Below are 22,447 nucleotides of genomic sequence, written 5' to 3' on the forward strand. Positions count from 1 at the left end.
AAGGCCAGGCCCTGGACAAAGCCGGCACTAGCAGAGACATGACCCTCACGGAAACAGGGGAAGAGGGGCTGCTGTCAGCACACACCTGTCCAAGGAGGACAGCAAGGCTCTGCCGAGGACAGGTGCTGTCAGGCACCACAGGGACCATCATCGGGCAGCTGGGGCTCTGTAGCCCAGCACTCACAGGCTGGGAGTCACCAGGAGCCCCCTGGGTCCTCCCTGCACAGACCCCTGGCTCCCCTGGAAAACCCATCCCATGGAAATGAGCCTACCTGCCCCCAAATCCTGGAGAGCATTTGCTGGCCTGCACATGTCCTTCCTCTCTGGAGGGGGCATCCTCTGTGCGTGCATCTTGTCTACAGTGTGCAGTGGACTTCAGGGGTGTGGGCAGGGGCAGACTCTGAAACTGGAGCTCTCAGTTTCCCCGGGAAACTCCCAGGACACAGACAGAGCCAGAAAGACAGGGCAGGACCGAGCACCCGGGACGGTGGTTTGCAGCTGCCTTACAGCTGAACCCAAGTCAGATCCAGACCCCTGTGGCCTCACCTAGTGAGCCCTATCTCCCAGGCCCCATTCTAAGCCCCAAGACCCCAATCCTTAATCCCTGCCCATCATGGGATACATCATGGGAACTTCTACGCATCCGCCTTCTCCTCAAGCTGCTGCCTTCCACGGGGAAGTCCTGGTGACGGCCCTGAGCTGGCAGAAGTCCTGAGGGCTGCAGGTTAGACCCGAGGGGCATTTAGAGAAGGAGGCCAAGAAGCCTGGAGCTTGCCAGGATTCTTCCGAGAACCAGGGCTCCAGGAAGAGCTGGGCAGAGGTAAGGTGGCCTGTCCACAAACACCGTGGGCAGGGACAGGAAGGAACTGGCTCAACCAGGGGCAACGGTGGCTTCCCAACAGTCTGCAATTCTGGGAGCCCAGGTCCCCACCCCTGGGCTTCTCTTAAGAATCCAGCTTCCAGCCGAAACCGGTTTGGCTCAATGGATAGAGCGTCGGCTTGGGGACTGAAGGGACCCGGGTTCGATTCTGGTCAAGGGCATGTACCTTGGTTGCGGGCATATCCCCAGTAGGGGGTGTGCAAGAGGCAACTGATCGATGACTCTCTCTCATCGATGTTTCTAGCTCTCTTTCTCTCTCCCTTCCTCTCTGTAAAAAAAACATCAATAAAATATATTAAAAAAAAAAAAAAAAAAAAAAAAATCCAGCTTCCAGGGACTCCACTGACCTATTTCTGCATGACAGTAAGTCCCACCCAGGGCGGGTTCTCCTCTCACACTACCGCCTAGAGATGAAGGGAGAGGCCACGGTTACTCCTAGGCCTGGAGTCCCAACCTCTACATCCCTTCTCCCTCATTCAGGGATGGCCCAGGGCCAGGGTACACAGGCCTACCTTGGGGAGTGAGGAAAGTGATGTACCACTACTATATACCAGATATAGCCCCCCCGTCTCAGCCCCAAGGAACAAGCGCGGTACTCTGAGCACCTCTTTCCCAGTCTCCTTACAAGTGACCATAGGGGCCTGAGGAAATAGGGCTCCACCAACATGAAACATCGCCACGCTCAGCCCCCGCTGGCCCCGCTCACCCTTGCAGTCTGGGTTGGCAGCCGGAACTACAGGGCAGCAGAGCAGCAGGGAGGTAGCTGGAGCCCCAGCCTAGGCTGGCAACGCCACTGCTCCCCAGAGGTGCACACAAACCCGTTGGCATGGAACCGGCAGGCAGCTCTCCCTGGAGTAAGAGACTCCAGGTGCAGGCCCAGCAGGCTCCCCAGAGCTGGACAGGCTCCCTCTAAGAACCTCCATCCATCCCTCCTACCCAGCAACAGACCCCTCCCCAGCCTCCCTCACCCTGGATCCATGAGATGCCCATTCTGAAGGTTCTCACCTTGAGCATCCCTCCCTACCATTCCACCTGGCGGATCAGAGACATGTGCCCGAGTGTGCTTAGCTCTGCAGGTGAAGACAGACAAACACCTGCACCCCAGAACCCACCGGGCCAGGCTGGCACAGTGCCATGCCCCTGCCAAGTAGTGGGGGCTTAACTTATGCTGATTCGTCTTCTAAGATCAAAAATTAGGGAAAGAAATCAGAAATCCGGATGGCTCTGCCCTCTCAAGCTATAGAAATAGAACTTCAGGGCCTGCAGAACCTTCAATCTGATTAAACCTGCCATTTAATGGAGGAATCGCCTGTTCTCTCCTCCCACCTTCTTAAGCTCTGGAACTAGCAACTCACTCTACCACGGGCACCTCTGCAGCTGCGGACAGCTCTTCCGTAGGCTGAGACACACTGTGTCTTTACTCCCACACCTTGACCACAGAGATGACTGTGGATCTGCGCAGGCTCACCTCAGGGCAGCTCCCCAGAAGGCTGAAGCCAGCCTCGGAGGTGTAGGCACCCCAGCCAGCATGCCCGTCGGCCACCTCTCCTGAGGCTCGTTCTCCTGTCGTCGGCTGAGATGTGCCAATGTCCGGGAGACGGGACATACCCTCTCCCATCATCTGGGCACCATGAGGTGACACAGTGAGGCCTGTGAGCTGTAGACAGGGACCCACATAACGTATCTTCCAAACGGGAACGTTTTAACTATGGCAGAGACACCATTAACTACGCCAGGAAAACAGGCACAATCGGGGCAGAGGGCCGCACTAACTCTTAAGTCACCGGCACACAGCACAGTCACTCATTTACTCCGCTAGAATGCCAGCTCTCCCCCTGCACTCCTGGGGACTTTGTCCACCACCCCTGCTGAGGGGCTGGGCGAGGGCGGGGCGGAGATCCAGAAAGGCCACAGTGCATGTGCCATCTGTGTAGTGCCACACTTTCCCCCGATTAAAACCACCTTTGTAGCTGCCAGTTGTGATGGAGGAGGGGCAGGGGACAGAGTGTCTGCCCTTGGGAAGCAGACGCTCTGAAAGGATCAGACAGGGAGGAACAGACACAAAAACAAACTGCTCTGGACCTGCCAGGGTAGCGCCATGGCCGTGGTGGCCCTACACACACACACTAAGTAGCCTTCGCTGCTGCTCGAAATGAGCGGCTCACGGCTGGTGAGGGGGGACGTGTCCAGTGGCCTGATGGGGCTTGGTGTCCGTTACCATCCTCCCCTCACCGGGACACACACACTGTTCGGGGCCTCGTGTAACAGCCACAAGACCAGGCGGGGTGAGGGGCAGGCCAGGGAGAGCAGGAGGACTATCTTATCAGCCCTCATGCCATTATTCCCCCTTCTCCAACGGCAGCAGCTTTTTTCTGGATACTGTAAGTCTCACACATACTGCTCTGGGTCTCTTCACCGGGCCAACGGCAGCAGCTTTTTTCTGGATACTGTAAGTCTCACACATACTGCTCTGGGTCTCTTCACCGGGCATCAGTGCCACCTGCGAGCACTAGAGGGCGCCGCTGCCCTTCCTCGTGAGGAACACCCAACAGTGCACAAGGGCAGTCCCAGGGCAGAGGCCCCCAAACCTCTGAGCTGTGTCCCCAGTGGGGGATCCCACAGCTATATTCAGGCAATCCAGTTCTCAGTGTCTAACCTATCGCTTCCTGCAGTGAGTCAGCTCACCTCTCCCATTCTCCTCAAAACCCTAGGCAAGCCTTCCACAGACAATTATTTTTCCAGGCCAGCCTCCCCATCTCCTCAAGGCACTTGGGCCCAGGGTGACACAGATGGAGCTCAATGTCAATGGCCAGGTCCTCCATCCCCCCGCCTCTCCCAGCCACGCCCCCTTACCCAAAGAAAAGCCCCTCCCGCCCTGCACATGGGCCCTCGGGAGGGCAGGTGTGCCCTGGGTGCCCTCCAACCAGCTGCGGACAAGCTCAGAATTCAAACAGAAAACAAACATCCCACAGCGTCCTCTGTCCATGTGGCCTCTCACAGCCGTGAGGAGACACAGAGAAACAAGGAAAACGGAGTCTGTAAGCAGGAGCAGTGACATCCCCAACACCCCTCACCGACATGGCCTGCGGGGGTCTAAGCCCCAAGCCTGGGCAAGCACCCAGAAGAGAGCTCACAGAGGTGTCCCCCAGCATCTGTCCTGCCCAGAGAAGGCCCGGAGACACCCACAGACGAGAGCACCATGTCCATGGTCCATGCCCCTTCTGACTCTGGCACCTGCTCCCAGCAAATGGCCTGTGTGGGTCTCTACTCCCTCCCTCTCTTCCTCCTCCTCCTACGAAGCCCTGAGCTGCCATGGGACCATCAGGCATGGCCTGGGCAAGTAAGAAAGGCCCCCCACCCCTTTCTTCCTACGGGCGGCCAGTGTTCTCGGGCTCTGGTGGGTAGGGGCTGGGCAGTGGAACTGAGGGTGACGTACTGGGCAGGGAAAGCAAAGGACAGCCTCACCCAGAGGCTGATCTACCCACATACCTGTCTGGAAGCTACCAGCTGGCCAGGGCCCACACAGAGAAAGGCCCTGCATTTCTGTCCCCATTCCTCTCAGCAGAGTTTCACAGGGAAAGAGAAGAACCAGGACCTCAGGAAGAGGTTTAGAGACCTTCCCTCTACTCTATCACTTGACCCTTCAACACTGTGCCCACTTCCTGCCCCTATATCCATAAAGAGGAGGAGCAGGCTTGCTGAGAGAGCAGGAACGGTTGCCTTTGCCACGCTCATTAGGGCTGCCATGCATGCTCTTGTCTAGGATTGGCCTCAGACCTTTGAGAATGGCGATGCATGGCCTACTGCCTAGGCCTGGAGCCCCAACGTGGGCCCCGTTAGACAAGTCAGCAGCTGTCAGAGGCTCAGAGTTGGAGAAAGGCAAAGGGGCCAGAGTGGTGGTCAGGGGCTGTGATATTGTGATTTACAAGAAATACGTATTTCTCATGTGTGCTCTTCACCCAGTTCCTGGATCACGGTTTCCAAACCTCTTGAAATTTCCTGAGTGATAACAATGAAGCATCTTTTATTATGATGTTTGGTCTTTTGTTCTCAGTTCCTGAAAACACTTTGGAGCCACGAAGGTGAAGTGGTGCTTGTTATTCCTAACAAACCCCTCTCACCACATCTGGGCTTATGTTAACGAGGTAACTTCTGGAAAGCACCTAATGGGAGGGGCCTGGTTGCCAATGGGAACAACCACAAACGCAGGGTTGGAGCTTCCAGTCCACCCCCTAATTTGGGGGAGGGGAATGGCGGTGAGCCAATGGCCAAGGATGTGATCCCTGCACCCGTGTAAGGAAGCCTCCACAAGCCCCAAAGGCCTGGGGAGCTTCTGGGAGGTGGGCACGCGGAGTTCTGGGAGTGGCTGCGCTCGGACAGGCAGGGAAGCGTGGTGCCCTTTCACCACACCATGCCCTGGGCACCTCTTCCGTCGGCTGTTGCTGACAAAAACCCGTGACCCACTAAGTAAAGTGTTCCTCTGAGTTCTGTGAGCTGCTCTAGCAAATTCATTGAGCCCAAGGAGGGAGCTGTTGGAGCCTCCTGGCATAGCTGGCCTGTCTGAACGCAGACGTGGGACTGGTGTCTGACGCGGTGGGAGAGGGGCGGGGGTCCTATAGGACTGAGCCCTTTACCTGTGGAATCGGTGCCACCTCTGAGCAGACAGTGTCGGAGTTGAGTTGAATTGTGGGATACCCGGCTGCTGTCAGAGAATCCCTTGGGTGTGTGGGGAACCCACCACCTCCCACTGGAACTGGATGAATAATCCTAATTGGTGTCAGAACCCTCTCAGGAGCTCTGTCCAGGGCCTGAGCAGAGGACTCTTGCATCCCTCTTCTGGCGGGACTAGGCGCCTTTAAAACCACGTGGCCAAACTCAGCACTTGCCATGCCTCAGGACCGAGAGATCCCAGAGGCCAGGGCCACGGTCTCCCAGGACAGGGGGAGGTTCAGATTCCAGGGGGGCTGCCTACAGCCTCTTGCCAGGGCAGGGGAGCAATTGGAGCGGGTATATGGCGGGGGGGGGGGGGGGGGGGGGGCATCAATTACTTGAGTCCCCTCTTAGGGGGAAGAGATCACGAACAGCTGGGTGGCTGAGGGAGGTTGGCTAGCTTCAGGGAGGGGCGGGGAGAGTCTGAGGTGCAGCCCCAGTCCCCACCTCTCTACTTGCCAAGGCTTCCTTACCTGGAGGCCAAAGGGCAAGAGGTGGAGGTTAAGAAACAAAACTTCACACAAATGGCTTTCCAGTTTTTCTCCTGTTCCTCTCCACCCCTGGCGGGTGTGTGTGCGTGTGCGCGCGCGCCATGAAGCGAGGCCACGGACCTCTGGGCCCTCACGATCACTGCCTCCAGTGCAGACAAAGAGCCTCGGCTTAGGGAGAGCCCCAGTCAACCATGCAAAGCGAGCCCCCGCAGTCTGCCCAGGCCACATCGGCAGCTCCATCCTCCCAGCCCCGGACAAGGCTGCTGACACACCAGCATCCTCCCCGAGGGGCCAAGGACATACCTGGGTTTCTGAGTTGGCTCCTTGGCTTCCCTTAAGCCAAACCAGCTACTCTTGACCTTCTCCTCCCCGGTGGATGAATGATGGGGGGAGGCCCCGGGGGTGGGACCCCCTTTCTCCCCAAGAGAGCCGCGGCGCCCCAACTCGCTCCGACTCAGCCCCTGATGGTGATGGTGGAAGAGGCCCATCCGGGGCTTCCGCTCCTCCTTCCGGGCGCCCTCCTTCTCCGCCACAGCCTCCGAGGAGGCCACCATGGGCGTGGCGGCCTGCACTGGCTTCCCCTCCGAGGGCTGGGCCCCCTCCTCCTCTCCAGAGTGGCCGGCCTCAGGGGCCCGCGCCTTGGACTGAGTGCTCAGCTCCTGTCCAGGCACCGCCTCTGAGCTGCTGGTGCGGCGGCTGCCTCTGCCCCAGGAGTCATCTGCAGCCCGGGACCCCTCCTCGGAGGGCCGGGGAGAAACGCTGTGCAGGGAGCTGGAGGGTGGGAATGGGCCCGAGATGGAGCTGCGGTGCCTCAAGAGGCCCTGGGGCTCCTCGCTGTAAATGTGGCTCCCGTTGACACAGAGAGAGGAGCGGGTGGCGGGGTCCAGGTGGCCCTGGAGGTCGAGAAGGGCCCGGGGAGGAGCTGCTCGCATCTGGCTGGCCTCGTCGCTGTGGGTCCTTTTGTGGGTGAAGAGCTTGGGGGACTGAGCAGCGTCCCTGCCTGGAAAGGAAGCACACGCAGGGTCAGCACAGGGAGGAGCAGCCCGTTTCCTCGCCTGGGGCCTCCCTGCTCCCCTGATGGAGGGCCGAGCGCCACTGCCCGCCACGGCGGGCGGCCCCGCGCTCACCGCCGTCGGTGGACAGCCAGCTGCTGCGGCTCGGGGAGCGGGTGAGGAGCTCGGCCCCGGGGCCCTGGAAGACCAGGCTGCCGCTGGCGGAGGACAGGGTGCTGTCGGAGCCCAGCGAGGTGCTGGACTGGGTCAGGGACGACTTGCGCAGCTTGTTGCGGAGGAAGAAGCCTTTGGCCTTGCCCATCCTGCTCAGGCTGCCCAGCTCGGGGTCCTCCGGGGCGCTGCTGGGGAGGATGGCGGACGCGGACTCCACGTCGTACTTCTTCTTGCCCTTCATCTTGTCCTTGAGCTTGCTGAAGGGGGACTGTGGCTTGTCCTTCATGGACAGGTCAAACATGCTGGCGCTCAAGTTGTTTCGAGTGAACTGGATGGTGACCTGGATCTCCCCACGTTCCTTCTCCTTCTTGCCTGGCTTGGAGTGCAGCTTGTACCACCTGTGGGAAGGGAGACATCAGAGAAAGCTCTGGTCAGACACAGGGAGCCTGCCTCCCCTTGCATCCCCCCCACCCCCTTGCAGAGTGGGTCACCTCACAGGGCTCCTCCTTGCTTTGGGCTGTGACAGCCTCTCAGCACAGACTCCTGCTCTGACACACAGGCCCTGCCTTCCAGGCCCAGGCATAGCTGAGAAACTATCCCAAACTCCTCCGTGATGAAGAAAGCCACGTCTGAGCAGGGGAAGCTCTGTGGTGCTGCTAGGCAGACAGGGGTCACCGCACCATAGCTCCTCCACCCCAGACCTTCCCTGGGGTGCCCCATCCCCTACAACGGGAACTCTGAGGGGTGGAGGGGCGAGGCTGGGTCTGGGAAGGACTCTCACAGCTCCAGTCCCTTTCCAGACAGACCTGCCCACATTCTTCCCTGTTTATATCACCTCCCCTGGCCAGTCCCAGCCAAAGCTCCTCTGAGCCACCAGTGAGCCCAGGAAAGAACAGCTCACCACAGGCCCCGGGCCAGGAACACGAGCACACGTACACACACACCTCACCGCTCACTGACGCGCCCCACGTCCCGCCAGGAGCAGCTGTGCAAGATGGGGGAGCAAACAAGACGGTCCAAGGGGCCGTCAGCAAGAGGCCCAGGGCTGGGAACGAGGGCTCGTGTCTGATGAGTCTACTGTGTGTTACACAGAGTGCAGGCTTCTCCTCTCACTCCCACTTAGTTACCCCTCACATCCAAGCCCACGAGGCCGAAGACACGACCCCAATATCTCATAGATCAGGAGGCCGAGGCTCAGGCGGTCCCTCATCCGAGAACAAGCTGCCGGAGGGGAGATGCGGAGCCAGGCTTTTATCACCCCAAAGCCCATGTTCCTCCCACTACATACTCCCAGAGAGAGCCCTAACACGCATGACCAGGGGGGATGGAGCCCACGCTGAGGGGAGGGGTGTGCACAGAGCTCTTCCTTCTCTGCTTCCCAAATCCTCCCCAGCCGCTCAGACCCCTGGGGGAAGGCCCTCGAAGGATGGGCTGAGCCGGCTCACTCTGGCTGGCTGGCCGCACCGTCAGCATCGGGTGGAGCTCCTGGACGCCTCCCTGGCCCCCTCCCTGCCCCTCACCCAGGTCACACCCCTGCCCGCAGGTGTGAGCGCAGAGGCTGCAGAGACTGAGCCAGAAAGGCTCCGGACAGAGCACATGCAGAGAACACAAAGTGGGTGACATAATGCAAGAAAAAAATACAAGAAAAAGTTTTTCTTAACTGAAGGATATGACCACCTGGACAGAAGGGCCCACAAGCATGCAGCACAATGAACTAAGGAAGACCCAGCCGACGGGCATCACTGTGGGGCCTCAGGCCCTGAGGCTCCCGAAGAGGGAGGCAGGTTCAAACATCAGGAATTAGAACATAACACTGGGCACCATAAGGACTCTTTCAAGGCCAAGCCCTGGTCACTCCCCAAGCCCAGCCTGGGTCCCATTCAGGGCAGGAAGATCCTGGGAGGGGGCGCAGAAGAGAAGTGTAGGGCCTCCAGCCCCAAACCCCCAAGCCCAACAGCTGGAATCAGTGAGCAAAACCATCCTTTGCTGGGGCATAGAGGCCGGGGGCCCTTGGCCCCACTGGTCCTTCCACCACGGGATTAGCCATGGTTACCATGGGGAGGCGAGGTGGCAGGGAATATCACTCCCAACATTGTCTAGTTTTGTCCTGTGGGAACTTTTTATAAGGAGCATATGTTATTGTCATAATAGGAAAAAGAGACAATAAAACGCCTGTTTTTTCCAGTCTTATCTCCCCAGTTGCTTGAGCCACAAGAGGGCTGCTTGGTCCCTCCTACTCCCTCCAATGAAGGAGGGCGTCCAGGGTGAGGCTCAGGTGCCCTGCCTTCCCAACCCTCTCCTCCATAAGGTCACCTTGGCTTCTCCTACTCTTCCCCAGGGAATCTGGGGTTCTCTCTGGATCCTCTTTTCAGGGAGGCCAGGAGGGAAAAGACTTGCCTCACCATCTTCTGAGTCTCCCATCCAGAGCAGAGCGAGGTTGAGAATGGTCAGGACCTGCCTCTAGACCTCCAGCCACTATCACCAGCTATCTTCTACCAACTTACCGTCTTTCCTCTGCCTCCCAGGCCAGGCCTCAACGGGCCCCTGCCTGGCACCTGAGGTGCCCAAGGACTCGACCACAGCAGGCATTCTCCCAGGAGTGTGGCCCTCACGGCCCGAGGCAGCGGCTCCTGGACAAAGGCCACATCCTTCCCTCCCACCCCTGCTTCCTCCTTCCTCCTGCCTGTCCACAAGGTCCCCTGCAGACCCGGGCCTGCCAGGCGCTGCAGCACGCAGTCCAGATGAGGCCAGGAAGCCCTGAACTCTGCTGCTGCCGGCTGACGATCCTCCGTGAAATGATGGAAATGTTCTCTTCCCAGAGCCCTGCACACAGCAGGCCCCAGAGCAAACAGGCTCTGAGCATCTCATCCCCGCACACTGAGATTTCCTCAGGAAGTGAGACAACAGGGTCCAGTGGCCCAGTTCAAGTCCCACCTCCTCTAGGAAGCTTTCTCATCTGCCACCATCCTGGCCACATCTGCTCCGACCACCTGGTGCTGTCATCCCCAGGTGGCCAGGATCTCCCTCACTAAACAGTGTGCCCTGTGGATATTTATCAAGCATGCCCCCCGGCACACAGCTCCAGAGTAAAGAAGCAATTGAGATGCTATTAGCCTCAGCTTTTCACTGCCCGCCTCCCCCTCGGTGCCCCCTTGCTCTGCCCACTGGACGCATGTGGCAGCACAGCTGATGGCTCAGCCTGGCTCTGCACCCTGCGTGCACAGCTGGCCCCACCACTTACTGGTGTGTAACCTCCACCTACAAGTTACTTCCTGAAGCCTCCGCTTCCCCAGCCATCCAGTGGGGATCCCACCCTGTCGGAGATGACGACACACTGCAAAGCCTGGTCCTCGGGAGTGACGTTCATCAGCGCTTCTCAAACTGCAAAGTTCTAAAGGGTCCCTGAGTCTTGTTCAAATGCACGTCTGAGCCTGTGGGTGCAGAGGAGTCTGAGCGGCCCTGTGGGCAGAGGGAGACACACCATGGGGCTAGGGAATCGGCAGAGCTAGCCTCACTGTGTGCTCACTGCGTGCCAGGCTCCGGCCCTCTTTCACTGTCCATCCCATTGTCCACCCTCCCTCGTCTGTGGATGAGGAAACCAACTTACAGAGAAGGTTTGTGACTTGCCTGAGGTCACTCAGCTAATAAGTGAGGAGTCCAAACTTGAACATTAAGATGTCTAACTCCAATCCATGACCTTAGCCTTTAAGGTAAAGCATCTCTCATCAAGCTGAATGCAAGCACTTAGGCCTCTAGACAACCTGAGAGGGTAGAGGCTGGCAAAGTGCTGGACCTACGTCACAGATTCCCAAAGAGCCACAGAGATGGTATGGAGACCAGAAACCCATTCAACAGCCTGCTGAGGCGGGTGTGGGAGGCTGACCCTAGAATGGCTCCCAGCACAGGCTTTGGAGCCAGCTGCCTAGTTTAAGCCCCAGCCCCAGGACTTGACTTTGGGCAGATCACCTAATCTATGCCTCAGTGTCCACACCTATTGGGGTAATGGAAGTCCATTCCCCCCACAAAACTCTAAAAGGAGTAAGTGGGTTATGTGTGAAAAACTCAAAGAACGGCCTGGCACATGGGAAACGCCACACAAGTGTCAGCTCTTACGTTTCTGCGGAGCAGACACAGGGGCACAGAGACGTCTGCAGGGCTAAGTCACATACTTACTTTCAGTAAGCAGGAGAGCCAGGATTTGAACTCAGGCTCTCTCTCTCCAGAGCCTCGATCTTGATCACTGCACTAGACTGCCTCCCTCTGCAAGTTACACACACACACACTACAGGCCCAGAAACAGTGTTCCGGCCCAACCAAGGAATCTTACTTCTCCAAAGCAAAGGGTATGTTTTAGATGAGAGAAAAATTACACCTTTATTTCCCCTCATCTCTAACTGAAATTTAGCATCTCTTCAATTATTAATTTTTTCAACAGTAGTGATGGGGTAGCAGTACTATGAGTGTGTCACCAGAAGAAACCAGGGTATTTTCATATCACATTACAGATGTACAAAATACTGTCTATACTCATCTTTACTTTGAACTTCCAAAGTCATTAGTCCTCCCACTGGATCACATTGTTTAACACGCTACGAAAGCCCATGTTACTTTAGCAAATGCTCTAATTTATGGATAAATGTGCTTCAGTATCACCGTGTGCTTGGTAATCCTTTGCATTTGAAGATCTGCTCCGAGAAGAGTCCATGGCGCAGAAAGGGCTACGAGCACCTGCTCTGGAGGAGGGAGGGCGCAGGGCAGCAGAAGGCAGGTCTTTGCCTTCCTGCCTCCGTGCACGGCACCCAGGCTGGGCCTCAAGGCCGAGGACAGGCACTGCTCCCAGAGTCCACTCAGAACTAGGAGGGCCTGGCGACAGGCTAGAAGCTAGCCAGCGGCTCTGAGACTCCCCAGCGTCACGCTACAGCGCTCAGCCTGACCCGCACCGCCCTGCATGCCAATGAAGGTGACTCCAAAGAAACAAAAGCAGCCAAGTGAACCCGCTAACTGGGCTTGTTTTGATCCTGGCGCCAACACCACAATCTCCAACTTCCCCAGGTTGGTCCCCACCTGAATCCACCTGCTACGGCTGCAACCCACCAGGTCTGCGGCTTCTCCTTTCTGGCTACGGCTGCAGTCCGGCCTCTTGGGAGACTGGCCTTACCTCAGGCTAACGAAAAGCTACCACCATGCTGGGGATGAGGGCCTGCAAAGCTGGCAAATGCAGAACCGAATCCACCCAGGCCCTTAGCAAAGACAACTGTGCTGCCCTGATGCACTGGCTGAAAAATCTTCAAGACAGGCAAGTGAGGAGCCAGAGAGGAGGAGGAGGAAATCCTGGTGGGGTTCCTTTCCGCCTCACTCTCCACCTCTAGTTTCCCTGGAGAGCTAGCACAAATGGGGGCTTCGGGGTTCAGAGGGGAACACAGGGACTCAAAAAGTAAATGTTAGGGAAAACTACAGGAGAAAACACCAAAATATCTCTGTCCATAACAGTGTCTGCCCAGATTTCTAGGCCAGGCCAGCACTGGCCATTGCAGGAGATGTTGCAGAGATTAAGCCATCTGTCCTCAAAAGACCTGCACTCTTCAGAGTCATGCACCGTGTCCCCTCCCTGGGCTCATGAGGCCCCGCAGTCTCTGCTTTGGGAGGAAACGCCTGCCACGTAAATGACAGTATCTTGCCCCCTCTCCTGGGGCGGCTGTGCTTTTGATTTGAAAGCCATCACTAAAATGACCAAAAAAATGTCACCCTGCTATTCTGGCCGCCATCTGTATGCAGAATGATCAGACAGCGGGAAGGGAAAGCCCTTCCTTATGCCCCGTTCCTGACAGACAGAAGGAAAGACAAAAGCAGAGATCTAGGTGCAATCATCAATGGCACTAAAACCATGGGAGAAAGGGATGGAGAGCTTCTAATGGCTGGGTCGGCGAACAGCCCAGAACCCACCGCTTCATGTGGGAGAGCGCGCAGCAGAGTCAGCCACCCCACAGAAAGGACTTCTGCCGGAGGCGGCACCGGGGAAACAGGCCTTTGAGACTCTTCGGGGCTGGAGAATCAGGGGACCAGGGAGAAGAGCATCATCAGGAGCCCTTTGCCAGGGCACGTGTGGATATTCTCCCAGCGCCTCCGCCAGGGAAGGGCTGAAACGAAGAGAGGAGGGGGACTGTTATACTGGGCGACCTAACACCAGGCCCAGTTTGGGAGCCCGTTGGGATCCTATTCAACAAGCTACCTATGAAGAGAGAGTTCTGATATCAGGGGAATTTGAATATGGACTGGATATTGGATGTTATTGAGGAGTTGTTGATTTTGTTTGTGTGATAATGGTATTATGGGTATGTATTTTTAAAGCCTCTGGATCTTTTGGAGATGGTTGAAAACACATATTAGAACAATTAGGGAGCACTGACTTATTTATACTCTCCTCTGAGCTCACCTGGGACAAAGAGTGGATTTATATCAGCTCTGAGGAGGTAAGGGGGTAGTCTTGGGCCAAGACACAGGCTTTGTCCTCCTCGTCCTGTGCCTGGGCCCAGCTCCTGGTCTTGTCCTGAGCCTTGTGCCTGTGCTGTGCTAACCACCTATTCACGGCTGCAGCCCCAGCAGAGGGATCCTGACCCATCCTGCACTCACAATGTCTTAGAGCAGTGATTCTCAACCTTCCTAATGCCCACAGGTTGAGAACCGCTAGCAGAGTTGCCCTAAAACCATCGGAAAACACAGATATTTACATTATGATTCATAACAACAGCAAAATTACAGTTATGAAGTAGCAATGAAAATAAGTTTATGGTTGGGGTCACCACAACATGAGGAGCTGTATTAAAGAGTTGCGGCATTAGAAAGGTTGAGAACCACTGCCTTAGAGGCACAGGTAACTAACTCGCCAGTGAAATCTCACCCAACCAGGAGGCCTCAGCCAGGCCTCCGCTCAAAACATTTCCCAAGAATGTGCCAGGAACAAGGAACAAGCAACAAGCAATGGGTGCCCTCTAGAAGCTTACATCGTGTTGAGGGAATAAAATAGTCACATAAATAAAGGCAGAAGGTGATCGGCACCACAAAAATGCGCAAACTGCACAGGAAGGTTAAAGGGGAGTAGTAAGATGATGCAGGAGAGCTGGGGAATGACGGGGCCTTATACCGGGCCTTGAACAATGGGTAGGAAGGAGGCAAGGACGGGGCTAGGGAAGACGTTCCAGGTGTGAGGAACAAAATATGCAGATGCCCAGGCTGGAGGGGAGAGGCAGACAGGAAGGCGCTTTGGGGCAGATGGAGACTGCCGCAAACACGCTGAAGAGCCGTGGCTTCACTCTGGCCCTGAAGAGCTCTAAGGGTACGGAACAAGGACAGGCCTGATGGAAGCGGGGCTGCAGGGCCGTGAGGGACAGCAGGGAAAGGGACGGCGAAGAGGTGAGGCCAGGGAGTCTGGCTGGAAGGGGCACAATGTGGGGTGGGGCATGGCTGGGCTGACCCCAGCAAATCCTTACGCCTTAGCAGTTATTTCTCATCATAAATGAATAAACTGGCATTCTGGTTCACAAAAAGGCAGCAGTGGCTATCTATATTAACAGTCCAGAGCAGAGGTGAAAGAGAAGAGAAGAGAAGAGAAGAGAAGAGAAGAGAAGAGAAGAGAAGAGAAGAGAAGAGAAGAGCGAGAAGAGAAGAGAAGAGGAGACACTAAACTAGGACAGGAGCAAGAGGGAAGGCGGGAAGGGCCCCTCTGCAGAGACACGCACCCCGCAGGCTCCCCACTTACTGACAGCAGGGACTGTTACCCACCTTTATCCCCCACAACCTAGGCCCTGAGACATGGGACACTTTCTAATACCTGTTGGATAAAGGAGGTAAAATCCATAGGGCTCTGCTAGTCCCAAAAATGAACGGAAGAAAAGATTATTTTAAGGGCATAGTGGGAAGACCCCAGTGGGTCGAAAGACAGGAGACCTGGGGTCTCGTCCTGAATCTGACTTACTAAGTGGCTGTAATCCAGCCACTTCACTCTGTAAAAGGGGTGATAAAATAAGCAGGTTAGAGGCAGGGAGAAGTGCCAACTAAAACTGTCATTACTCACGAGTTTGGAGAGACGCTGGAAAGCCTTTCCCCAGAGTCTCCCCCTCCAGTCACCTTCCCTCCTTCCAAGTCCCCATGACAGTCGTCCTTCCACACGGTGGATCAGACAGGAGATGTGCAGGAGGCAGGCCAATGCCCTCTGGCTCCCCACACCCACAGCCTCACCCACCCTGTGATTTCGTGTCTACAGGAGAACTGCAGGCCTGACACAGCCACAGGACAGGACAGCGCCTCCATCAGGCCCGACGATGATTCCCATCGCCCACCCTGGCATCCTGCCTGGCACCGACAGCCCCGGAGCCCAGAACCATCACTTTATTAGTTGGCCCTGTCTCCGTGGCCATGTCTTACTCAGCTCCCTGCAGACCCAGCCAGGTCCGCCTCCCTCCCTCCCGGGCACAAACATCTGAGCTAAGACTCCTCCTCAGCCCTCCTACCGCTGGAGGCTCCAAAGGTCTGTCACATCAGCCGCCTCAGACACGGCCGTGACCGCACTCACCCGGCAAGAAAGGAAAAAAGAAAAAAGAAAAAAAGCTATAAAAATGCCTGGAAACCAGTCTAGCCAGCACAGATAGCAACAGAAAATATGTATGACCAAAAGCACGACACAGGGGAAAAAGCACTGGGCTCGGAGGTCAGAAACCTGGCTGCCACTCATGAGTCCTGTGACCTGGGACAGTCATTCCACCTCCTGACACACCAGTCTCCGCATCTATAAAATGGGGGCCACCCGCCTGCCTGCAGGAAAGAGCAGAATGAGGTGATGCTGAGAAAGCACTCTGAAAATAGGGCAAACCACACATAACGACTTGGGATTTACTGTCTTTGGGCCTTTTATAGGCTGTCTCAGCCCGATGGGAGGGAGGTGGCCCGGCACCAACCAAAGAGATCTGCCCAGGAGGAGGGGAAGAACTAACAAGACGGCCTCTCCCAGGGGTCTTCGGTAGAAAGGAGAATGAACGTTCTATTAAACCACACCCTCCTCCCTAGTCTGCTCCTAACCCCATAATCACCCTAAAAAAAGGAGTCTTGGGTCATGGACCTCAAACGTAAGTAGTGCCCATCCCCTCTCTGCCAGGGTCTCAGTTCAGACTCACTACAGGTAGAAACAAACACCAAACACCCCTTCACAGAGAAGACAGGCTGACCACAGGCAGAGGCCTGTGTGTGGAGAATGTTGCATTTGTACAAACAAAAATGATGACGAGAAGAAAATACATAATGTAATGGCTTTTAAAATGCATGGAAAATCTTTGAAGTAACGGGTAATGCTGGTTGCCTCTGAAGAGAGCAGCTGGGTGACTCAAAGTTGGGACAAGGGAGATTTTTCATCATGTAGCCTCTCCACCTCTATCATTTGAACCAGGTGAACTACTTTAAAATAAGACGTAAAGGCTGCTTTGCAGGGAAAGACATATTCAGGAAGCTAAGCTTGGTCCCCTTCCCCTCCCTACCACATTCACCTCCCTTCCAAAGGGGCAGTCTCTGCTCAGAAATTTGCCCGCCCCCCACAGCCTTACCTGTCATTCAAAGTACCACCTCCCCCAGGAGCCCACCCTGATCACTCTGACCCTGGTGCGCTTGCCCTTCTTCCAGTCATTTCCTTCTCTCACACTTTTTATTCGCTGCTTTGTAGGTTAATTATCCTTCCTGTGTAAGTCTTGTCTCAAATGTATTTTCACCCTTTTAGGGAAAGAGCTATACATTTTCTCTCTCTTGTTTTCTCCAAAGCCCTGACCCAGGCATAGTCATTGCCTGTCGTTGCTCCCTAGATGTCAAACAAAAGGAAGAAGAAGAAGAAAAAGCAAAAGCAAATGAGCCCTGGCCGGCTGGGTGATGCAGTCGGTTGCAGCAGCATCCCGTAGACCAAAAGGTTTCGGGTTCTAGCCCAACGCCCTGGTCAGGGCATGTTCAGGAGGCAACCAATCGATGTTTTTCTCTCACATCGGTATTTCCTCTCTCTCCCTTCCTCCCTCTCTCAAATTAATAAAAATTTATCTTTGGGTGGGGATTTAAGAAAAGAAAAAAGCAAGCAACTGCATCTGCACTGCTATGGGGGGAGGGGACCAGATGGCTCGGGAGTGTTCTGTCCCAGTGGAGCAAGCGTGTGATGTATCGGGAAAGGTCAGGGAGTCTTGTCTCTGCTGACGCTCCTAGGCCCTGACCTACCACGTAAGCCAAGGGGAGCGAGTCTCCTTGAGGTGGGGGACAGTACAGAGTACCAGGGTGCAGGCCTCCCACATCCGAGACACACCTGGTGGCAGTGATGCCTTCCTTCCCAAAGTCCAGGCGACACCCCATCCCCAGACAGACACAGAGACACGGACTAAACATGCTTATCCCGTCACCAAGGCCTCACACTGGAGAGGCAGGTTTTGCTTACAGAGCCCCCAAGCCTAGCCCCAGGTCTGCTCTGAAGAGGGGAGAGGAGCCCTCGGAGGACGGCTGAGGGGACCTGCTCCCATGCTGAGCGGACCCGGGGCGCCATGGAAGGAAACTGAGACGGGCGGTATGGCACGGTGGTGAAAACACAGAACGTGAAGCCAGCAGACACCTGGGCCTAACTCCCGGCTCTGCCCCAAACTGAGCGCCTTTAGAGAAGTCGCCCGGCCTCTGTTTCCCCATCTGTTAAACACAGTGACCGTGCCTGTGTCCAGAGGCTGCTGTGAGCTGACTTAAGTCCTTAGAACAGTGGCAGCACCTAGAAGGGGCTGAATGGATGGATGATACACCGGGCAAGGAGGCAACAATAATGCCTGAGACAGTGGCCGGGCTGTTGGTGTGGGAACGCGGAGGCGGCGGAGTGGCAGGCAGGTCTCTGACGGTCTCTGGTCTGTATCCCCTCCTGGAGGAGGCCTTCCCTCGGCTCTGTCTGCTCTGAACATCTCCAGTGCTCCTTGTCTCGGCGCCAAATACCTGGCTGTGGTCCTTCCTCCAAATGTGTGTGTGTGTGGGGGGGGGGGGTCCGTCCTCCTAACGAGACCTCCAGGCACGCAGGCCTGGGTGTCCATATCCCGTGGCCCCGCTCGGCTTCTGCCCAGGCACTCCAGAAAGGCCTGGATTAGACTGCCCGCCAGGTCCATAGATAAGCCTCCAGGCCCCACTCCCATCCCGGCTGAAATGTCCCCTCATAGGCACGTCCACAGAAAATGCCCTGGGATGCAAGCAGGGCCCCAAATGCCTTCTCTCCTGGAGCCAGGGCCCAACAGGAGCCACACAGAGCCCCACCCTCTAGCTCTGACATTAGAATTCCAGATTAAGGCTGTGCTTCTCTCTTCCCACACCTAGGGCAGCTGAAGGTCAATGTGGCCAGAGACAATGCCCCTCCCTATGTAGCTTTTTTGAAATGTTGCCTTCTGGGAACTGAACTCTCGGGGTCCCTGCTTGTTTACTGCTCAACGGTATGAGGGCTGGGCCAGCCCCCCACTCCAGGCCTCAGCCTGACCTGCCCAGCCCAGCGCTCCTGTCTGGTGGCCACCATTCCTGAGGAAGAAGAATCTGAGGGGGCCTCAGCCAGCTCAGCAAGAAGCAAAGTGATCAGACTTATCCCAGACACTGCCGACCATCCACACTGTGGACTTATTGTTTTACTTGGCTGTGAGGAAGGGAAAAGCTTCGTCTTCCACATCTTTCTTTTTTCTAATCTTCATGGGGAATATGTTTTTTAAATTGTGGGAATGAGAAAAGGGAGAGAGAGAGAGCGAGAGAACAAGAGACACCGATGTGAGAGAGAAACATCCATCAGCTGCCTCTTGGATGCGTCCCAACTGGGGATAGAACCCACAACCTAGGTGTGTGCCCTGAGCAGGAATCGAACCCGCAGTCTTTTGGTGCATGGGACAACCCTCCAACCAAATGAGCCACCTGGCCAGGACAGGGCGACGCTTCTTCATGATCACATCATTTTGCAAAGGACAAGAAGGAAAAGAGGACTGAATGCCGGAGAATACACAGATTCCCCCCTCGCTGTGTTAACCATCTGTCCCTGAGGAGGGAGGGGAGGGCAGGGGAAACATCTGGACAAGGCGAGAGAGTCAACACCAGGATCAATGCAGCAATAATCGATGCACTGGGCACCCCAGCACAGGAAGGACAGCCCTCCAGGCACTTAGGACGGAGCCTCTGCTAAGCTGTGCCTGTCCCTGGCTGCCCGCGGGAGGGGGAACATGGAGAGATGGGTCCCACCCAGTGCCAGATGCAGGGGAAGGGAAGCCGCTGTGCCAGCCTGCAGGAGCCGCCCAGTCTGACAGGGGACTCACTTCCTAGCCCTCCCCACTCGCCCAGACACTGCTGCTCAAGCAACCCCACATAAAAACTGTCCCGTAACTAAGGGAGATGGAGCCTCCTGTGTCCTAATAACTGGCTTCTCAGTACAGCCACACCCTTCCCTGGCAGCCAGAGCCGACTTCCCAGGCAGTCCCACGGTCTCCGGCTCCAGGTCAGGAGCCGGAACAGGAGACACGGAAGCCAAGGACACTTGTGGCTTCAGCTGCTTCCTGAGGAGCAGTCACATCTGGAGAGAAGGCAGTGGGGTCATGTGCCATCTGCCCACAACAGTGTTCTGCCTGGCATCTGGAGGCCAAGGGATAGGTGGATGCCCTCAAAGACCACCCAACCTGAGGCCAACAGCCTGCATTTCCTTAGGGTGCCTCTCCAGTGGCCCTAAACCCACCCTCAAGAGATCTCAGGCCAGAAGGCCTCCTCGGCCACAGTCTGAAAACCAGTGCCTGTCTGACCAGAGCTGACCAGCCTCGTAGGGACCGCAGTCAGCAGCCGGTACATGGTCACTACAGCTTTACGCTTGCTTACGAATGAAGAAAGAAAAACTGGTCACAACCCATGTCGGGCCCGCCGCCTCAACTTCCCCATGGGGCCGGCCCTAACCACCAGGCTCCAATTTTATCAAGAGCTCTCACACTTCTGCATGTACCCTGCCATCCACAGTCTGTCCTGGGTCCGAAGTCCTATATTATCTAACCACTGACCCAACAAGCCCAGGACAGGGCCTTTTTTTTTTTTTTTTTTTTTTTTTTTTTTTTTTTTTTTTTTTTTTAAGAGAGGAAGAGAGAGAGAGAGAGAGAGAGGGAGAGAAACATTCATTGGTTACCTCCCACATGCACCCCAACCAGGATCGAACCCACAACCAGGGTATGTGCCCTGACAGGGATATAACCCGCCACCTTTTGGTGTATGAGCGGCACAGCAGGGGTTCTTTAAGGCAGGGCCACTCAGAGCACCCCCTGGAGAGCACTGGGAAGGGGGCAGAAGGCAAAAGCCGGAAAGAAAATGACTGGGAAGCATCTCAGGGTTTTCAGAACCATCACTCACGTGTGGCTTTACTAAGGGGAAAGGGTTATTTATAACCAATCTCCTTGTGTATCATGTAAATTTTGTTTTGAGGATTTAATTATTTGGAGAGTCTCCAGTGAAATCCCTCACCTTAGAGAATATCCCACTGGCAAAGGATCTTTGGGGGCTGATGAGGTGTCTCCATCCACCACTCTCTTCACCATCATCGCACAAAGCAAGGCCCTGAGAGAAATCTCAACACTAATGTTTTGAAAACTTGCTTGGTTAGATGCTATCTCATTTATATCATGGCCTTTGTAGAAATGCGGAAACAGGTTAAGTGACTTGCCTGCTAGGAAGTCACAGGAGTGGGAGTGAAAGCCCAGTCCTCACACCCTGTGCTGCCCTGCCTTCCCGGAAAGGTGGAAAGGTACAGGCAGCTCCCAGGAAGGTGCTGGGCAGAGAGCCGCAGGCTGGTACAAGCCTGGCTTCCAGACTGCAGCCCCCGCCAGCCCTCGTTCTCCACCTCCATCAGTAAAAAGAATGGTGGGGGCTGCGAAGGGCCAGCCAGTTTTATCAGGAGCTCTCACACTTCTGCATGTGCCCTGCCATCCGGTCTTCCCTAGGCTCTGATCCTATGTCGTCTTCCCCATCACTGGAGAGGCCCTTCCAGGGGAGGGGATCAAAGCTGCCAGACACTGTGCACCAACCATGTCCAGGAGCTGCACCAGGACACTTTTAACTGCATCCGCATTTCTCTTCTTACATCAACCCTGTGAAAGTGCTGATTAGGCCCATTTGGCAGATGAGAGAACTAAGGCACCAAGAGTTTACCTCACTGGCCGGAAGCTGGCAGATCTGGGACTGGAATCTGGGCTATGCCACCCCACAGGCCCCTCCTCTTAACCATGAGGCTGCCCTTCCCCAGCCTGGTCCTGTCTTGGCTACCATCCGCCCTCCTTGAGACCACCACATGTAGTTTCTGAAGTTAAAGTGTGATACTGTTCTTTTCCATCATTATCCAGATCTGAGGAGGGTAAACCCTGGTCCTCTCCGTCTTGCCCTCTGCCCAGCGGGCAATGTGCAGACTCACTGTCTCAGCAGCCCGCACCAGAGTGCTCCGGGGAAGGCCACCAGGAACAGACATTGGAGCCAGAGGAGGGAGGTGGGGACAGAACGGGGGCAGCAGTCCTCGCCTTCTGTTGGTGGGCACGCTGTGAGGTCCAGTGGACTAGGAGATTAGGCCAGTCCACAGACTTTTCCTCTGCCCACCGCAAGTCTCTCTCCTCCCTGCCCCCTCCGGGTTCTATAAATAACCCAGGTCAATACATCTGAGGAAAGGCAGCGGGTCGGGTGCGGAAGGATCCTGGTGCAAAGAGGACTTTCATAAAGTCAATTAAGGCTCCCATTCTGATCAAGGGGTAGCAAGTCAAATTCTCCAAGGGGAACTGTCCTTGGCTGAAACAGGCCCACCTGGGCCTAAGGCACAAACAGCTCAGCTGAGTCAGATCCACAGCCCAAGAAGAAAGCAAGGGCAGGAACTGGGGGAGTTGAGGAGTGGGGGGAGTAACAAAGGCCCCTCCCCAAGTCACTGGCCTCACAGAAGCCCCTCACTGTAAGCCTAGAGGCTCCTGTGTGTCCCCCGATGTGTCATCTGCCAGCCTGGTGAGATCAGCTGCGAGGTGGAGGTTGAGGGGCTAAGAAATAAAGGAACGGGAAGAATTTGGGGACAGCAGAGCCTCTCCAGAAAAAAGAAAGAGAGGAAGAGATCCAGGGGAGAGTTTTCAGCCCCACCCCCACCCCCTTGGGCTCCCTAGGCCAGGAAGGAGGGAGAGGACAGA

The 22,447-nt window shown here is 55.9% G+C and overlaps 1 protein-coding gene across 4 annotated transcripts in view; it reads right to left on the bottom strand.

Moving 5' to 3' along the window:
* RAB11FIP5 (RAB11 family interacting protein 5) overlaps positions 1 to 22,447 on the bottom strand; it is a 32,463-nt gene that overhangs the window by 8,008 nt on the left and 2,008 nt on the right. For all 4 annotated transcript variants that reach the window (XM_036435715.2, XM_045580896.1, XM_045580897.1 and 1 more), the window contains exons 2-3: positions 7,209 to 7,645; positions 6,385 to 7,081 (exon numbers count right to left, since the gene is read on the bottom strand). In XM_036435715.2, the coding sequence (XP_036291608.1) occupies positions 6,385 to 7,081; positions 7,209 to 7,645 (1,134 nt within the window). The remainder of the gene's footprint in view (positions 1 to 6,384; positions 7,082 to 7,208; positions 7,646 to 22,447) is intronic.

Source organism: Pipistrellus kuhlii, unplaced genomic scaffold, assembly GCF_014108245.1.
Source record: "Pipistrellus kuhlii isolate mPipKuh1 unplaced genomic scaffold, mPipKuh1.p scaffold_m20_p_13, whole genome shotgun sequence".
Classification (NCBI taxonomy): domain Eukaryota; kingdom Metazoa; phylum Chordata; class Mammalia; order Chiroptera; family Vespertilionidae; genus Pipistrellus; species Pipistrellus kuhlii.